The sequence below is a fragment of the Trichechus manatus genome, unplaced genomic scaffold, assembly GCF_000243295.1.
Source record: "Trichechus manatus latirostris isolate Lorelei unplaced genomic scaffold, TriManLat1.0 scaffold00160, whole genome shotgun sequence".
NCBI classification, from domain to species: Eukaryota; Metazoa; Chordata; class Mammalia; order Sirenia; family Trichechidae; genus Trichechus; species Trichechus manatus.
The window spans coordinates 5,787,635-5,801,443 of record NW_004444096.1 but is presented as its reverse complement, the minus strand read 5'-3'; the positions used below and the strand labels follow the sequence as shown (position 1 = coordinate 5,801,443).

At 38.5% G+C, this 13,809-nt stretch overlaps 1 protein-coding gene across 2 annotated transcripts; it reads left to right on the top strand.

Moving 5' to 3' along the window:
* Window positions 1-295: 295 nt before the first annotated feature.
* OLR1 (oxidized low density lipoprotein receptor 1) lies at window positions 296-11,741 on the top strand. 2 transcript variants are annotated; one of them, XM_004386264.2, is made up of 6 exons: window positions 300-471; window positions 4,026-4,127; window positions 5,566-5,811; window positions 9,964-10,103; window positions 10,426-10,541; window positions 10,806-11,741. In XM_004386264.2, exons 1-6 carry the CDS (start codon window positions 384-386, stop codon window positions 10,945-10,947), a joined length of 834 nt encoding a protein of 277 aa, XP_004386321.1. In that variant the 5' UTR covers window positions 300-383; the 3' UTR covers window positions 10,948-11,741. The 2 variants fall into 2 exon arrangements, with proteins under 2 accessions (XP_023596400.1, XP_004386321.1); XM_023740632.1 differs by lacking the exon at window positions 4,026-4,127 and having other exon boundaries at window positions 296-471.
* Window positions 11,742-13,809: the final 2,068 nt, after the last annotated feature.

Below are 13,809 nucleotides of genomic sequence, written 5' to 3'. Positions count from 1 at the left end.
CGAATAAGTGGATCCAAATGCCAACTCTTCCACATATTTGAGTGTGATTTACTCTCTTTGAATTGCACTGTCTTTATCTGAAGAGTAGGTAGGAGGCTGCTCTTCCAGTGCCCATGAAAAGTAAAGTTTTCCCCTTCATAAATTACTTAGTGAAATATCCTGAAACACTCAGAATCACCACTTTCCCCACCTGCAACAGACATACCCAAGTATTTGCATCAGCCAACTTCCCAGTATGAAGCAAACCCTCCCCTTCCTCCTGCCAGTGATTGAGTCATTCTTCTATCAGATAACTGTAGCTATTCAAATACTCCAGCAGAAGCTCACATCACACGTTTTGAGTTTGTTGAAGTTCTGGACTGTTTCACTCTCTCCTTCTTGGTATGAGCTTGGAAATAAACTGTGACGACCTGAAAATCAAGACCATGAAGGACGAGCCTGATGAGAAGCTAAATGCAGGGAAAGCTAGAGGTAGGAGGGGTACATAAATGTGTATCGGGGCAGAATTCTAATTTTAGCTCAAAAATAGAAATACATTCAAGAATGAGATTGAAAAGCCCAAAGACCTGATGATGGGAAAATGTTATAGAATAAACAATATTTACTTAAGAAATAATTAAAATATAATGGTAATGATTATAATCAAGATGACCATGATGAAGAATTAACTAAAATGATACATAGTAGAGAACTATGATAATTTTTTATTGTGCTTTAGGTGAAATTACAGCTCAAGTTAATTTCTCATACAAAAATTTATACACATATTGTTTTGTGACATTAGTTGCAAGCCCCACAATGTGACAGCACACTCTGCCTTTCCATCCTGGGTTCCCTGTGGGAAGGGACAGGAACCGGTCGAATGATAACTTTTATTGAGCGTTTACTATAGGGTATGTGCTGTGCTAAGGAGCCCTGGTGGCTTGGTGGTTAAGCCCTTGGCTGCTAAACAAAAGGTTGGCAGTTCAAACCCACCAGCCATTCTGTGGGAAAAAGAATTGGCAATTGGCTTCCATAAAGATTTACAGCCTTGTAAACCGCTGGGCAGTTCTACTCTGTCCTATACGGTCCCTGAGAGTCAGAATCACTCACAGCAGTGGGTTTTGGTATGTTCTATGTTACTCACTTTACATACATTACCTCTCTGAATCCTCACAGTAACACTTTGAGATTAGCACTACTGTTCTATACTTTTTTTACAGAGACAAACTGGGGATCGGGAAGATGAGTTAGCCAGTTTTAAGAAGCTTGTAAGTGGTAGAGCTAGGATTGTACCACAAGCTTCCATTTAGTCTTAATACAATCCACCAGAAGATTTAGGAAACCTTGAATTCACCCAGTGTATACAATGATAATTTTTATAATAGTGTCCTTAAATCACTGAAAAACCTGAAATATCTTCTGAATTATCCAAAGCAGATTAAATGATATTCAGTATGCTCTAGCAAATCTATGTTTTATAGTATATCACATCTTTGAAAAAATATAATTTCTGTTTGGCATATACAGTGACTTGAACTGCTTAATATAAATGACTGCATAATCCCAACTCCACAAACGATATGGATAAATTGCCCATTGTTTTATATCCATTCACATAAAAAGGAACAAAATACAAGGAAGGCAAAACCAAGAAGTATTGTCAGGAATTTGGTTAAAAGGAAGTCTAGATCATGTTTCCATAAACAAGACAAACTTTTTTTTCATTAGGGAAAATAAGTGTGAGCATGGAATGATTTAACATTTGAGCTGATGAACTGATGGGATTTGAAAGCAGTACCAGCATTCACAGGGCTACCAGTTAACAATAAACGAAAAAACCCGTGGTGATCGAGTCCATCCCTACTCATAGCGACCCTATAGGACAGAGCAGAACTGCCCCATAGGGTTTCCAAGGAGCACCTGGTGGATTCAAGCTGCCAACCTTTTGGTTAGCAGCTGAGCTCTTAACCACTTTGCCACCAGGACTCCGAAAGTTAACAATAGTCATTTATTTATCATTCATTTATTTATTCATGGAGTAAATATTGAGTGCTTGTCCGGTTATGAAATACACTCTTCTCTCAGGACCTTGGTTAGGTAAGGTATCTACCACAAAGGATCCATTGCTTTCTCATTAGAAAAACGCCAGTGGGGGAGGGGAGTTGGATTACTGGTCTATGTCTATCAAGGGGAAACCCTGGTGGTGTAGTGGTTAAGAGCTACCGCTGCTAAGCAAAAGGTCAGCAGTTCAAATCCGTCAGGCACTCCTTGGAAACTCTATGGGGAAGTTCTACCCTGTCCTATAGGGTCGCTATGAGTCAGAATTGACTGGGTGGCAATGGTTTGGTTGTTTTTTTTTTGGTCTATCAAGGAGTGAGGAAAACATGTGGTCTGTAGAGCATGGGAACATTGGTCTTCCCTGCACGGGTATGGGTCTTGTGATTTTCTTCTAAAAATTTGGAAATTTCATTAGTCAAGAGTGATAATTTCATTATCACTTCATATCCTGTAATATGGAATGAATACTGACAAGAAGGCAGTTACTTCAAAGATTTACACAGGGACATTTGCCCCTTAGGTAATTATTTGCAAGAGACACAGCTATCTTCTGCTTCTTCTCTGCCCACTTGCCGCACTCTGGAGTCTTAATAACTATCTATTGATTCAGTGAATCATATTCCTCCCAGTAAAAAATTCTATTTGGTTTGTATCATTTGTAGAATTATAACCCTAATAGAGTACTTTTGGCGCATGCAAATGCTGTAAATATATTTGACCATTCATTAGCCTGAATCATAACACGGGCACCCTGTAAATTTTGTGATGTAATGTTCCAAGTTATGAAGCTATTGACAATTGGGTTAAAGATGTTGATGTGATTTATGTGGATCTTAGCATCTCTGTGATCTTAGGCAAGTCACTGAACCTTTCAGTGTCCCCATTTGTATACAGGATACAAATATCAATGGCTTATTTATTTATCTCACAAGGCGAAGAGTCCAAATCCATTGTGTATGATGTTTTCCTGCTGAACCGTGATATGCATGCTCTTTTAGTGGTTGAACACATAATTAACCCATTGCTGTTGAGTTGATTCTGACTCACAGTGACCCTATAGGACAGAGTAGAACTGCCTCATAGGGTTTCCAAGGCTGTAAATCTTGACTGAAGCAGACTGCCACATCTTTCTCCCATGGAACTGCTAGTGAGTTGGAACCACCAACCTTTTGGTTATCGGCCAAGTGCTTAACCACTGAGCCACCAGGGCTCCTAACATATAATTAGACACTCATATATCTGTGAGTTACATGATTACCTGCTTTTACTGCAACAGTGACCTTTTCTTTTGTAACAATAAGACCACAGTTAGTATAAATGTAGGAAATTATGTAAAATGAGCCAAGTGAATATGGAGGTTTCCTTCGTATCTTTATTTTTGTTAATAATTCCAGTTTCAAGATGTAATTTTAATGGAATAAATATTGAATAGCATAAAATTATGTACTGAATTCTTTGAAGCTATCCCTGTTGATTAACTAAACAAAATTTACTTGCCTGACATTTGACATTCGTTTATGATATGTTACTCGTATAAGATAGTGTGTGTCTACATGCACGTGTGTATGCCTGTACAAGCACATATGCATATGGTAGACACTGAAGACATCAGACCCTCTGCTGTGGGTGAATTTGACTCAGCCCAACTGGACTGGAAGTTTCTTAAGGAGTCACTGTAAGGAGAGTAGAGAAAGTATCGGCTTTATATTTAGATACCTAGATTCAGATAGCTGCTCTTGAATCCTCGTTCTTAAATTTACTGGGTGGGTGAGTGATGAAAAGAAAATTACTCAAAATCCTTAACTGTCCATATTGTTTACCTGTCAATGTGAATAATAAATTATTTGTAGAGCCAGTGGGAGGACTAAAGTTAAGGAAAGCAAAGCACCAAGTGCAGACAGGATCCAAAGAATTGTTGGATTGATAGATGAACTCTTTGTTTCCATCCTCTGCTGTCGTTCTGATTCTATTTTCCGTCACTCTAGGTCCTCATCTTCTTTCTTCTCCATGGTGGTGCCCTGCTACTATGACTCTAGGGATCCTTTGTCTGGGATTACTGGTGACCATTATAATACAGGGAATGCAATGTAAGTGCTGCAACGGGCAAAAATAATGAGGGCTTACAAACATTGTTTATAAGTTGGCTTCATAAGAACTACAAACAGCCTTGGTGTAGACACATTTTAGGGAAAATATTTTTAGAATAAGTGGGAAGATGAATTGGTGTATTGTTCTCATTTCTCAAAGGAATAGAGGCATGGAGATTGTGAATGGCGGGATGGTACAAAAAAGATAGTTTGAAGCTACCAATCCACAAGATCCCCTGAGAGACTCAAAAGTAGAAGAAACTTCACTGAGTTCAAAACTCAAAAGGTTGCATTTTGATAGAGATGTGGAAACACAATTTAAAAATTCAGACCCCAAACACAACCTTACTCAGTAAATAAAACATTTAAAACAAAATGTACTTCAATTTATAATCGAACCTTTTAGGAAAGAGGAGATATTCAGAGGAGAAGAGGGACCAGGATGGCTAAGAAGGAGAGGTGTGTGTCATTCTTCCCCTCTGCCTGTGTATTTAGGTTTCAGTTCTGGATTCTTTCGGCTATCCAGGGTCCAGGGAGAGCCCTAGCCAAAGGACTTTGAAGTGCTATTTAGCTTCTCAATTGTTGTTCAAAGTTACAAAAACTTCGTTTTTTGGTATATAAACATGTAGAGTCTTCCCTACTGACGGGAGAAGTGGCGGTGCCCTTCTGGCGGTGATTGGAATACTATTTCTCTGAGGCTTCCATCACCTTACAACAGGGTCACATCCGGCCTTCAAGCCAGGGGTCTGCTTTGTCCTGAACCATCATGCTTCTAGAACTGAGATATCAGACCTTCAACATTCATTGCCTGCTTGATTTCACAACATGTGTTTCATCTCCGCCCTTCCTAAAATGTGCCGAAACAAAAAAAAAGAAAATGTTTTGACTCTCGCAATACGCCCACTTACAATTCTGCGTGAGTGGGTGTCTCAAAAAACGATGTCATAATTCTTAAATAAAATTAGGAAGTCTGGAATGGTAGACAGAATGAGAGACGAGATGGTAGAGGACTTAAGATACCAAAAGAGGATAAATCACTAATGACAAGTCCTACTATTAGTCACTGAGTCTGGTTGGCATCTATTTTAGATTATCTGTATTTTATTTATAATTCCGATATACTACTTATAGTGTGATTACTTTTAACTTTCGTGTGCTTCTCAATAAAAAGCTAAACCCTGGTAATTCGTTTAAACACTGGTAATTTGTTTAAAAACCCTGTCACAGCTATTAGCATTAATATATATATATATATATATAGAAGGAATATTGAGTGACTTTCAAATCCATAATTTCTGATTAAATTTGAGCCAACTTCCAAGCAGCTGATATGTTGTCAAAATAGATTATTTGGTTCTGTTTTGATATTTCCTTAGAATCCAGGTGGGGGTGTTTTGTTGGGGATTGGGAATAGAGTCTTGATCCAACTATGATTTAGTATCCCAGGTATCTGGTCTTCAAAAGCAACAGCAAGCAAACCTTACTCACCAGGAAAGTGAACTGGAGGGACAGATGTTAGCCCAGCAGCAGGCAGAAGAAGTTTCCCAGGAGTCCCAAAAGGAACTCCAGGAAAAGATAAAAACTCTTATTGAGACGCTGGATGAGAAATCGAAGAAGCTAATGGAACTTCAACACGAGAACCTGAAACTCCAAGAAGCTCTGAAGAGGGCAGCAAACTTTTCAGGTACAGTGGGAAGATAGTGAAAACTTCTGTTCAATTTTAACTCTTTTTCAGAAATGTTTCTAGGCACAGGATTGGCATATTGATACGTATATTATTATTCATTCATAATGTTCTATATCCCAAGTTCTCTATTTCTGTATTACTCACTCCACCCCACTTTACCCCCAAATCTTTGAGATATCTTATTTGATTAAGTTTTTCTTCCTCACAAGAACCTCTTCTTTCTTTTGCATATTCTAGTTTTGAGATATTTCTGGAAGAACATTTCTGTCATCACCCTTGGCCACCAGACCCTATTTCTTTCCACCCCAATGTATTTAATTCTTGGATTTCTTTTCCTAAGGGGTCTCCGTCCCCGAGACTTGCTACCCCTACCTTTATCCTTTGCTTCATTCTCTGGCATTATTTTTAAAAGTGTGCTCCCGTATCAATTTAAAATGAATCAATGGAGGTAGGTTGGCTTGGAAGGGTTAGGCAGATACTTCAGATTAGACAACAGTGTGATTAGTTCAGGAAGTCAGTTTATGTGAGAAGAGTTGAGTTGATCTGAATTGTCTGAGTGGGCTCAGCATTTAAGAGGTAGATAGAAATGGTAGCATTTATAAGAAGGAAATGATAATGTTAAATCTCACATTATTACAGAATCTATATATATCATTTAATCTTTCTACAGTACGTAATTTTAGTCATAGGGAGAACTAAAGGGCGCAAGATGGAGCTATATCCTGAATGAATCAGTTTCAGAACCACATTGCTTCTGTGGAGGTACTTGGGCAAACGCCCTATTCTCAGCGTGAGCCACTGCCATTACCAAGCATAGACGTCTCCAGCTTCTTGCTTGTACAAACAACTCAATCTCAAACATTTCATCTCTCTGAATACAAACTGTATAATAATATTTCACAGGTGCCCATTCCTTTATTTTATAGGTGAAAGAACTGAGACACAGATAAGTTAAATAATAATATAGTTTTATAGTTTATAAATCTCTTCAATATTTACAAAGTCACTTAAATTTCCAAAGTAAACATACCTTTTTAAACAAACTGATCTTTAGCAAGTGTTAGCCATTTACTCAATCTGTTTGAGGAGACATTTAGCAAGGAAATAAAAGAATGTATCATTTCCAGGAAGGCTTAAAGAAAGGAGGCCGCACACTCAAGGATAGGATGGTTTATATAAACAGACATGGTTACATATCAACCAGTGGTTTATTTCACAAGCAAGGGTGTAAATTTTTTTTTTCTTTATCAGTTGTATGGGATTAAATCTGTGTCATAACCATGTAAAATTGCTTTCTAGAGATGCCAAGTATGAATAACTGATCTAAAATAATAAGCATTGCGTCTATTGCTGGAAGGTGTACCAAGTATCAATTTCCCGTACCTGATAGTGTCAGACAAAGGCCAATTAACAGAGGAATAAAATGAAGTTTTACTTTTCATCAAGCAAATTTGAGAAGAGTTTCAAATAATCATAATTTTAAAAAATGATATGCAAAAATATGCCAATTTTCTTAAGCTTGAAACACACTTTATCTTTCATATTAACCAGTCTGTGGCCGCCAATGTATAGATGAGGAGGGAGAAGGGAAAGACTCTGAGCAGGTTTTCAGGGTAACAGATTTTAATTTAACGCCAAAAATGAGTGGTGATTCTCAGCCTTTAGTGTACAAAAATATCACCCAAGTAGCTTGTTAAATATGACAGATTCCAGGTTTACCCCAAGATTCTGTATCAAAATGCCTTGAGGGCCACCAGGAGATATTTCCTCAGATGATTCTAACTCAACAGTTTGAGAGGTAGCGTAGCATAGTGGCTAAATATACAGACTCCCTAGACTACGTCTTAGTTATCTAGTGCTGCTGTAACAGAAATACCGCAAGTGGATGGCTTTAACAAAGAGAAATTTATTCTCTCACAATTTAGGAGGTAGAAGCCCAAATTCAGGGCACCAGCTCCAGGCGAAGTCTCTCTCTCTCTGTTCTCGGGGAAGATCCTTGTTATCAATCTTCCTCTGGTCTAGGAGCTTCTCAGGACAGAGACCCTGGGTCCAAAGGACGTGCTCGTACCTGACTCTTCTTTATTGGTGGTATGAGGTCCCTCTCCTCTCTGCTCGATTCTCTCTTTTATACCTCAAAAGCGATTGACTCCAGATACAACCTAATCCTGTAGATGGAGTCCTGTCTCATTAACGTAACTGCCGCTAATCCTGCCTCGTTAACATCATAGGGGTTAGAATTTACAACACATAGGAAAATCACATCAGATTACAAAATGAAGGACAACCACACAATACTGGGAATCATGGCCTAACCAAGCTGACACACATTTTTGGGGACATAACAAGCTAACTAGGTTAAATTCCCATTTCCTCTGTAAAATGAAAAAAAAAAAAAATAATGAAATCTGTCTCATAGAGTTGTTATGAGAATTAAATGAAATAATATATATAAAGTACTTCCAACAGTTTCTGGCACATAGTAAGTGATTTGGTGTTTGTTAAATTAAAAAAGTTAAAAAACAAACATAAAATTAAATACAGGTAGCTTGAATACGACATTTTGAGATATGCCTTTCTTGTTTTGTCATAACTTGGAAAACCTGAGTAGACTGTTTAGTCCATGAAAACTTATGTTTGTTTTCTATTTACATAATATGATGAGCCTAGGCAAATTAAGAAGCAAAAAATTTGTATTCCATGCTTTAACATATCTTTTCTCACTCACTTTCCTGGTGTTTTCCTCTCTGATAGAACTTATTCTTATAAAAGTATCTAATGGTTTTATGCCCCAATGAAAATTGAAATTAAAATGTTGCCTTTCTCAAGAATTTTCTTTTTTTTTAATCTTTTGGTCACAGTGTAAACTAAATTGCTTTGTTTCCTACTAAAGAGATGCCAAACGTTGCTAACATATGGAAGATATAGTAACGGTGGTGGTGGTGATGATGATGACGGTGACGGTGATGGTTAGAATGACTTGGAGTGTTGCTTAAAACATCTGTAAATATATAGACACTGGCATATTTTGCCTGTTGCCTAAACCCTGAATTGGATGTTGGTGAGCCTGGGAATTTTGCTGCTGAAAATTTCTCACTATTTTTCTGAATTCGTATTGAAACCGAAATCCTTACTTTGCATCACTATACAATTTTCCCTAGAATAACACTGTGCAAAAGAAATATAATATGAGCCATAAGTGTAATATTAAATTTTATAGTAACCACATTAAAAAAGGAAAAAGAAATAGGTAAAAAAATAATTTTAATAACGTATTTTATTTGACTTCATATATTAGAAACATTTTGGCACTGTAATCTGTGTAAAATTATTTACGACATATTTTACTTTCTTTCTTTCTTACTAAATTTTCAAAATCTGGTGTGTATTTTATACTTACAGCACATCTCAATGTAGACTAGCCACATTTCAACTGCTCAAGAGTCACTTGTAGCTTTGTTGTTGTAGATAATTGCTGTTGAGTAGATTCCAATTCATGGCGACCCCATGTGTGCAGAGTAGAACTGGTCCATAGGGTTTTCAAGGCTGTGAACTTCTGGAAGTAGATCACCAACCTGTCTTTTGAGGAGCCTCTGGGTGGGTTTGAACTGTCAACCTTTTGGATAGTGGTTGAGTGCTTTGTTGGCGCCACCCAGGGACTCCTCGCATGTAGCTAGTGGCTACCATATTGGACAGCACAAGTCTAGAAGCAAAAGGCTCACTATTAAGCCTCAGGTACATTATTAAAGGCCTTGAAGTTTTAAAATACAAAAAACATAACTTTTAATGTCAGAATGACTGTTAAGTGTCCGCTCCCAAACTCTCTTTTACATTATTCCAAACATAACGTTAAAAAAAAAGATCAGATTCTAAAACTGCATCCCAATCAAGTCCTGCTTTTTAACAGGGGAAGTGAAAATGGTAAATGAGAAGTAAATTTAGTTTTCTAAAATCACAGATTGCTTTGTTCTTCTTCAAAAAGTGGAGAAATAAAGCCTATGAGGCTACTTAAGTATTTACAGCATCTGGGTATAATAATCAAGAAGAGATAGATGCATGTGAAAGGACTAAGAGCAAATTGATTTAAGAAAGAATTACAGAACTTCTTTTACACAGGCATAACTCACTGATTAGATATACTATATTTCCTAGGTCCTTGCCCCCAAGACTGGCTCTGGCATGGAGAAAACTGTTACTTATTTTCCTCTAGCCCATATAACTGGGAAAAGAGCCAAGAGACCTGCTTGTCTTTGGATGCCCAGTTGCTGAAAATTAATAGCACAGGTGATCTGGTGAGTTTTTATGGATTTGTGTTGGGCTGGAGTATTGGTGTACAGGGAAATAAATTTGGTTTAGGACAATGGTGAGAGAGCACTCGACTGAGAGGCAAAACACCTGTATTTTAGCCTCGCCTGGCGCTAGTTATGCGCATGACTTTGGATGGACAGGTTATGTATTATCTTTGGGACTCAGTAAACATTTTGTAAAACCACCAAGGAGATGACAAAATCCCTTTTGATTCTTTAGTTTTGTGAATCTAGTGTTAATCAACTTGCAGATTCTGAAATCACCACCTTGGCTCCACCATCAACTCAGAAACCTTACTCTTCACAGGAATTCATCCAGAAAGCCAGTGCCCATTCCAGTTTCCCATTCTGGATGGGGTTGTCTCTCAGAAAACCCAACAACTCGTGGATCTGGGAAGATGGTTCTCCTTGGATGTCTCATCTGTAAGTTTCCTATTCTTTGCCAAACCTACCAGTGAAGTTACTGCCCCATCCCTCACAGAATCCTCTTCTCACCAGAGAGAACCCAGGGAATTTCTGAAAGTCTATTTCCCTACTGCTCTCACACAGGGATGTGCCCACTTACTCACTTCAACCCTCTCTTGAGTTTTCCTTCCCGTATTTATTACTGACTTGAAGGTTTTAAGACAAGTTCGTTACATACGGTGGTAGTAAAATCTAACTTTTTTTTTTCCCTCCTATCTGCAGGTTTAGACTCCAGGGTGCTTCCAAGATCTACTCTTCAGGTACCTGTGCGTACATACAAAGGGGAATTGTTTATGCAGACAACTGCATTTTAGTTGCATTCAGTATATGTCAGAAGAAGGCCAATCTACTGACAGCACAGTGAATTTGAAGGTGCCAGAAGAAGAGAAGGAGAAGGTCTTCGAATTCTATTCCAGAAATTAAGCTAGTCCTCAAAACTCAGGTGCAAACCACAAGAGTCCCGAGCACTGATGCCCGCTCTTAGCCGGCTGCAGAACTCATTAGCACAGACTTGGGTTCCAGCTGCCTGTCACCTTTGTGTCAAAAGTTTGTCTAACTTATCTCAAGCCTCCCTGCCAGCCTTCAATTCCTCTTCTCTTTTTAAATGTTACTATTCTGCAAGCCTTGGAACCCTTCTGCACTCCGTCCTCTCTACCTCAGAGCCACCTCACCCTCACCCTCCTAAAACTACACAGACAAGAGAACAGGGAGAACTTGCCCAACTGCTGGCAGAGAGGGAAAAAAACAGAAAAAGAGGAAATATGCGTGGGCAACAGTGCACATGAAGAAAGAAAAAAGAGGAAAGGCCACACTGAAGTCAAGAAACTCATGTTCTCAAATTTAAAAGCCACCTTTCATGGGTCTTTCTTTTGCAGTTTATCTCCAGACTCCACTATTTACACACACACACAGCACCTGCATATTTTCAGGGGCAACTGGGGAGTCTGAGGAAGTAATCAGATGGTCTTTTCTGTAAACTAGTCCACAACCCGTTATCAGTTCCTGAGTCAGTTATTAGTCTTCCTTTTTTTTCTCTGCCAAAGAACAGAGCTTGGCATATGTATAACCTCTCAGAACAGAGTTTGCGTAATTTGTCAGAATCATGGTCCAGAAGCAAGAATTAAAAAAAAAAAAAACAAGGAGATAATTTTTTTTTTTCCTGAAAGTATCATACTCTTTGTAGCAGATCTTGTCAACTCTGTTATGCTTTGCTATAAGGCATAACATACAGGACAAAAAAAAAATGAAGACACTCATTTCTAGCATAAAGTGAACCAGGTATGGAGATATTGCTGTAGAGAAACAGATGGAATTAGCATTCTTCTATTTTCTATGCTTCTGTGGCCTTTCCACCTCCCTTCACAGACGTTCTCTAAAGAGAGCCTTTCCATTTTGCTGTACATAATGCTGCACATACTCTAGCACCAATCTCATAAAAAAGCTGTATCATTCCTAGGAAGGCAAGAGACGTGTTCTTTTTTAACAGTTTTATTGAGGTATAATTGACAGAAAATAGACTGAACATATATAAGGTGCAAAGCTTGATTGTTTGACATACATGAACTCTCTTGACATCGTCGACACAATGAAGAGAGTGAACATCTCTATCACCTCCACAAGGTTCATCCGCTCCTTCTCAACCCCACTCCCCAGACAACCACTGATTTGCATTCAGTTTGCATTTTGGAGAGATTTATGAAAATGGACTCATATAACTTATACTGTTTTGTTTGTTTAGCTTCTTTCACTTAGCATAATTATTTTGACATTCATCCATCTCATTGCTTGTATCAATTGTTCATTTTTTTAAGGCTGAGTATTATTCCCTTGTATGGATAAACCATAATTCATTTATTCATCCACTTGTTGATGGCATTCGGGTTGTTTTCAGTTTGTGGTTATTACAAATAAAGCTGCTGTGATGGATTAATTGTGTTCCCCCAAAAATGTGTGTCAACTTGGCCAGGCCATGATCCCCAGTATCGTGTAGTTGTCCTCCATTTTGTGATCTGATGTAATTGTCCTATGTGTTGTAAATCCTAATCTGCCTGTGGTTAATGAGGCAAGATTAGGTTATGTTAAAGAGGATTTGGATGGGATGAAACACCCTTACTCAGGTCACAGCCCTGATCCAACATAAGGGGAGTTTCCCTGGGGTGTGGCCTGCACCACCTTTTATCTTACAAGACATAAAAGGAGAAAGAAGCGAGCAGAGAGATGGGGACTTCATGCCGCCAAGAAAGAAGTGCCGGAAGCAGAGTGCATCCTTTGGACCCAGAGTCCCTGTGCTGGGAAGCTCCTAGACCAGGGGAAGATTGATGAGCAGGACTTTCCCCCAGAGCTGACAGAGCCAGAAAGCCTTTTTCTAGAGCTGGTGCCCTGAACTTGGACTTCTAGCCTCCTAACCTTTGAGAGAATAAACTTCTGTTTGTTAAAGCCATCCACTTGTGGTATTTCTGTTATAGCAGCACTAGATAACTAAGACAGCTGCTATGAACATTTGTGTACGAGTCTTTATATGGACACAGGGGTTCTTTTCTCCTGAGTAAATACCTACGAGTATAATGTCTACAGAGCCCTGATGGCACAAACAGTTAAATGCTTGACTGCTAACAGAAAGGTTAGGGGTTCAAAGCCACCCAGTGGCTCCACAGGAGAAAGACCTGGTGATATGTTTCCATAAAAATTACAGCCAAGAAAACCGCATGGGCAGTTCTCCTCTTGTCACACAGGGTGACCATAAGTCAGAATTGACTCGACGGCACCTCACAGTAACAAAATAATATCTACAGCATACATGTGTGTTTAGCTCTTTAAGAACTGCCAAACTGTATTCCCAAGTTGTACCATTTTACATTCCCAGAGCAGTATATGAAAGTTCCTATTCCAGCTCATCCTTGCCCATGCTTAATATGGTCAATCTTTGTAATTGTATCCATTTTTCAAAATTATTATTTTTTGGTGAAAATATACACAGCAAAGCATATACCAATTCAGCAATTTCTACATGTACTATTCAGTGACATTATTGATACATTCTCCAAATTGTACAACCATTCTTCTATCCTTTTCCAAATTTTTCCACATCTATTAAGATAAACCCACTACCCCCTAAGCTTTTCATCTGACCTTTTGAGTTGCTGTTTTCAATTTAATCCCATATAGGTAATTCTATATGCTCAAGGCAGACATTCTTTACTAATTAAGCTAAACTCTGGGGGCCCTG

What these genes read in the sequence shown, in the direction of transcription:
- OLR1 (XM_004386264.2), top strand. Translation starts at nt 384, where the DNA reads ATGAGCTTGGAAATAAACTGTGACGACCTGAAAATCAAGACCATGAAG. An exon ending in TTAATAGCACAGGTGATCTG is followed by an intron (nt 10,104 to 10,425) that starts GTGAGTTTTTAT and finishes TACTCTTCACAG; the next exon opens with GAATTCATCCAGAAAGCCAG. An exon ending in TCTCCTTGGATGTCTCATCT is followed by an intron (nt 10,542 to 10,805) that starts GTAAGTTTCCTA and finishes TCCTATCTGCAG; the next exon opens with GTTTAGACTCCAGGGTGCTT.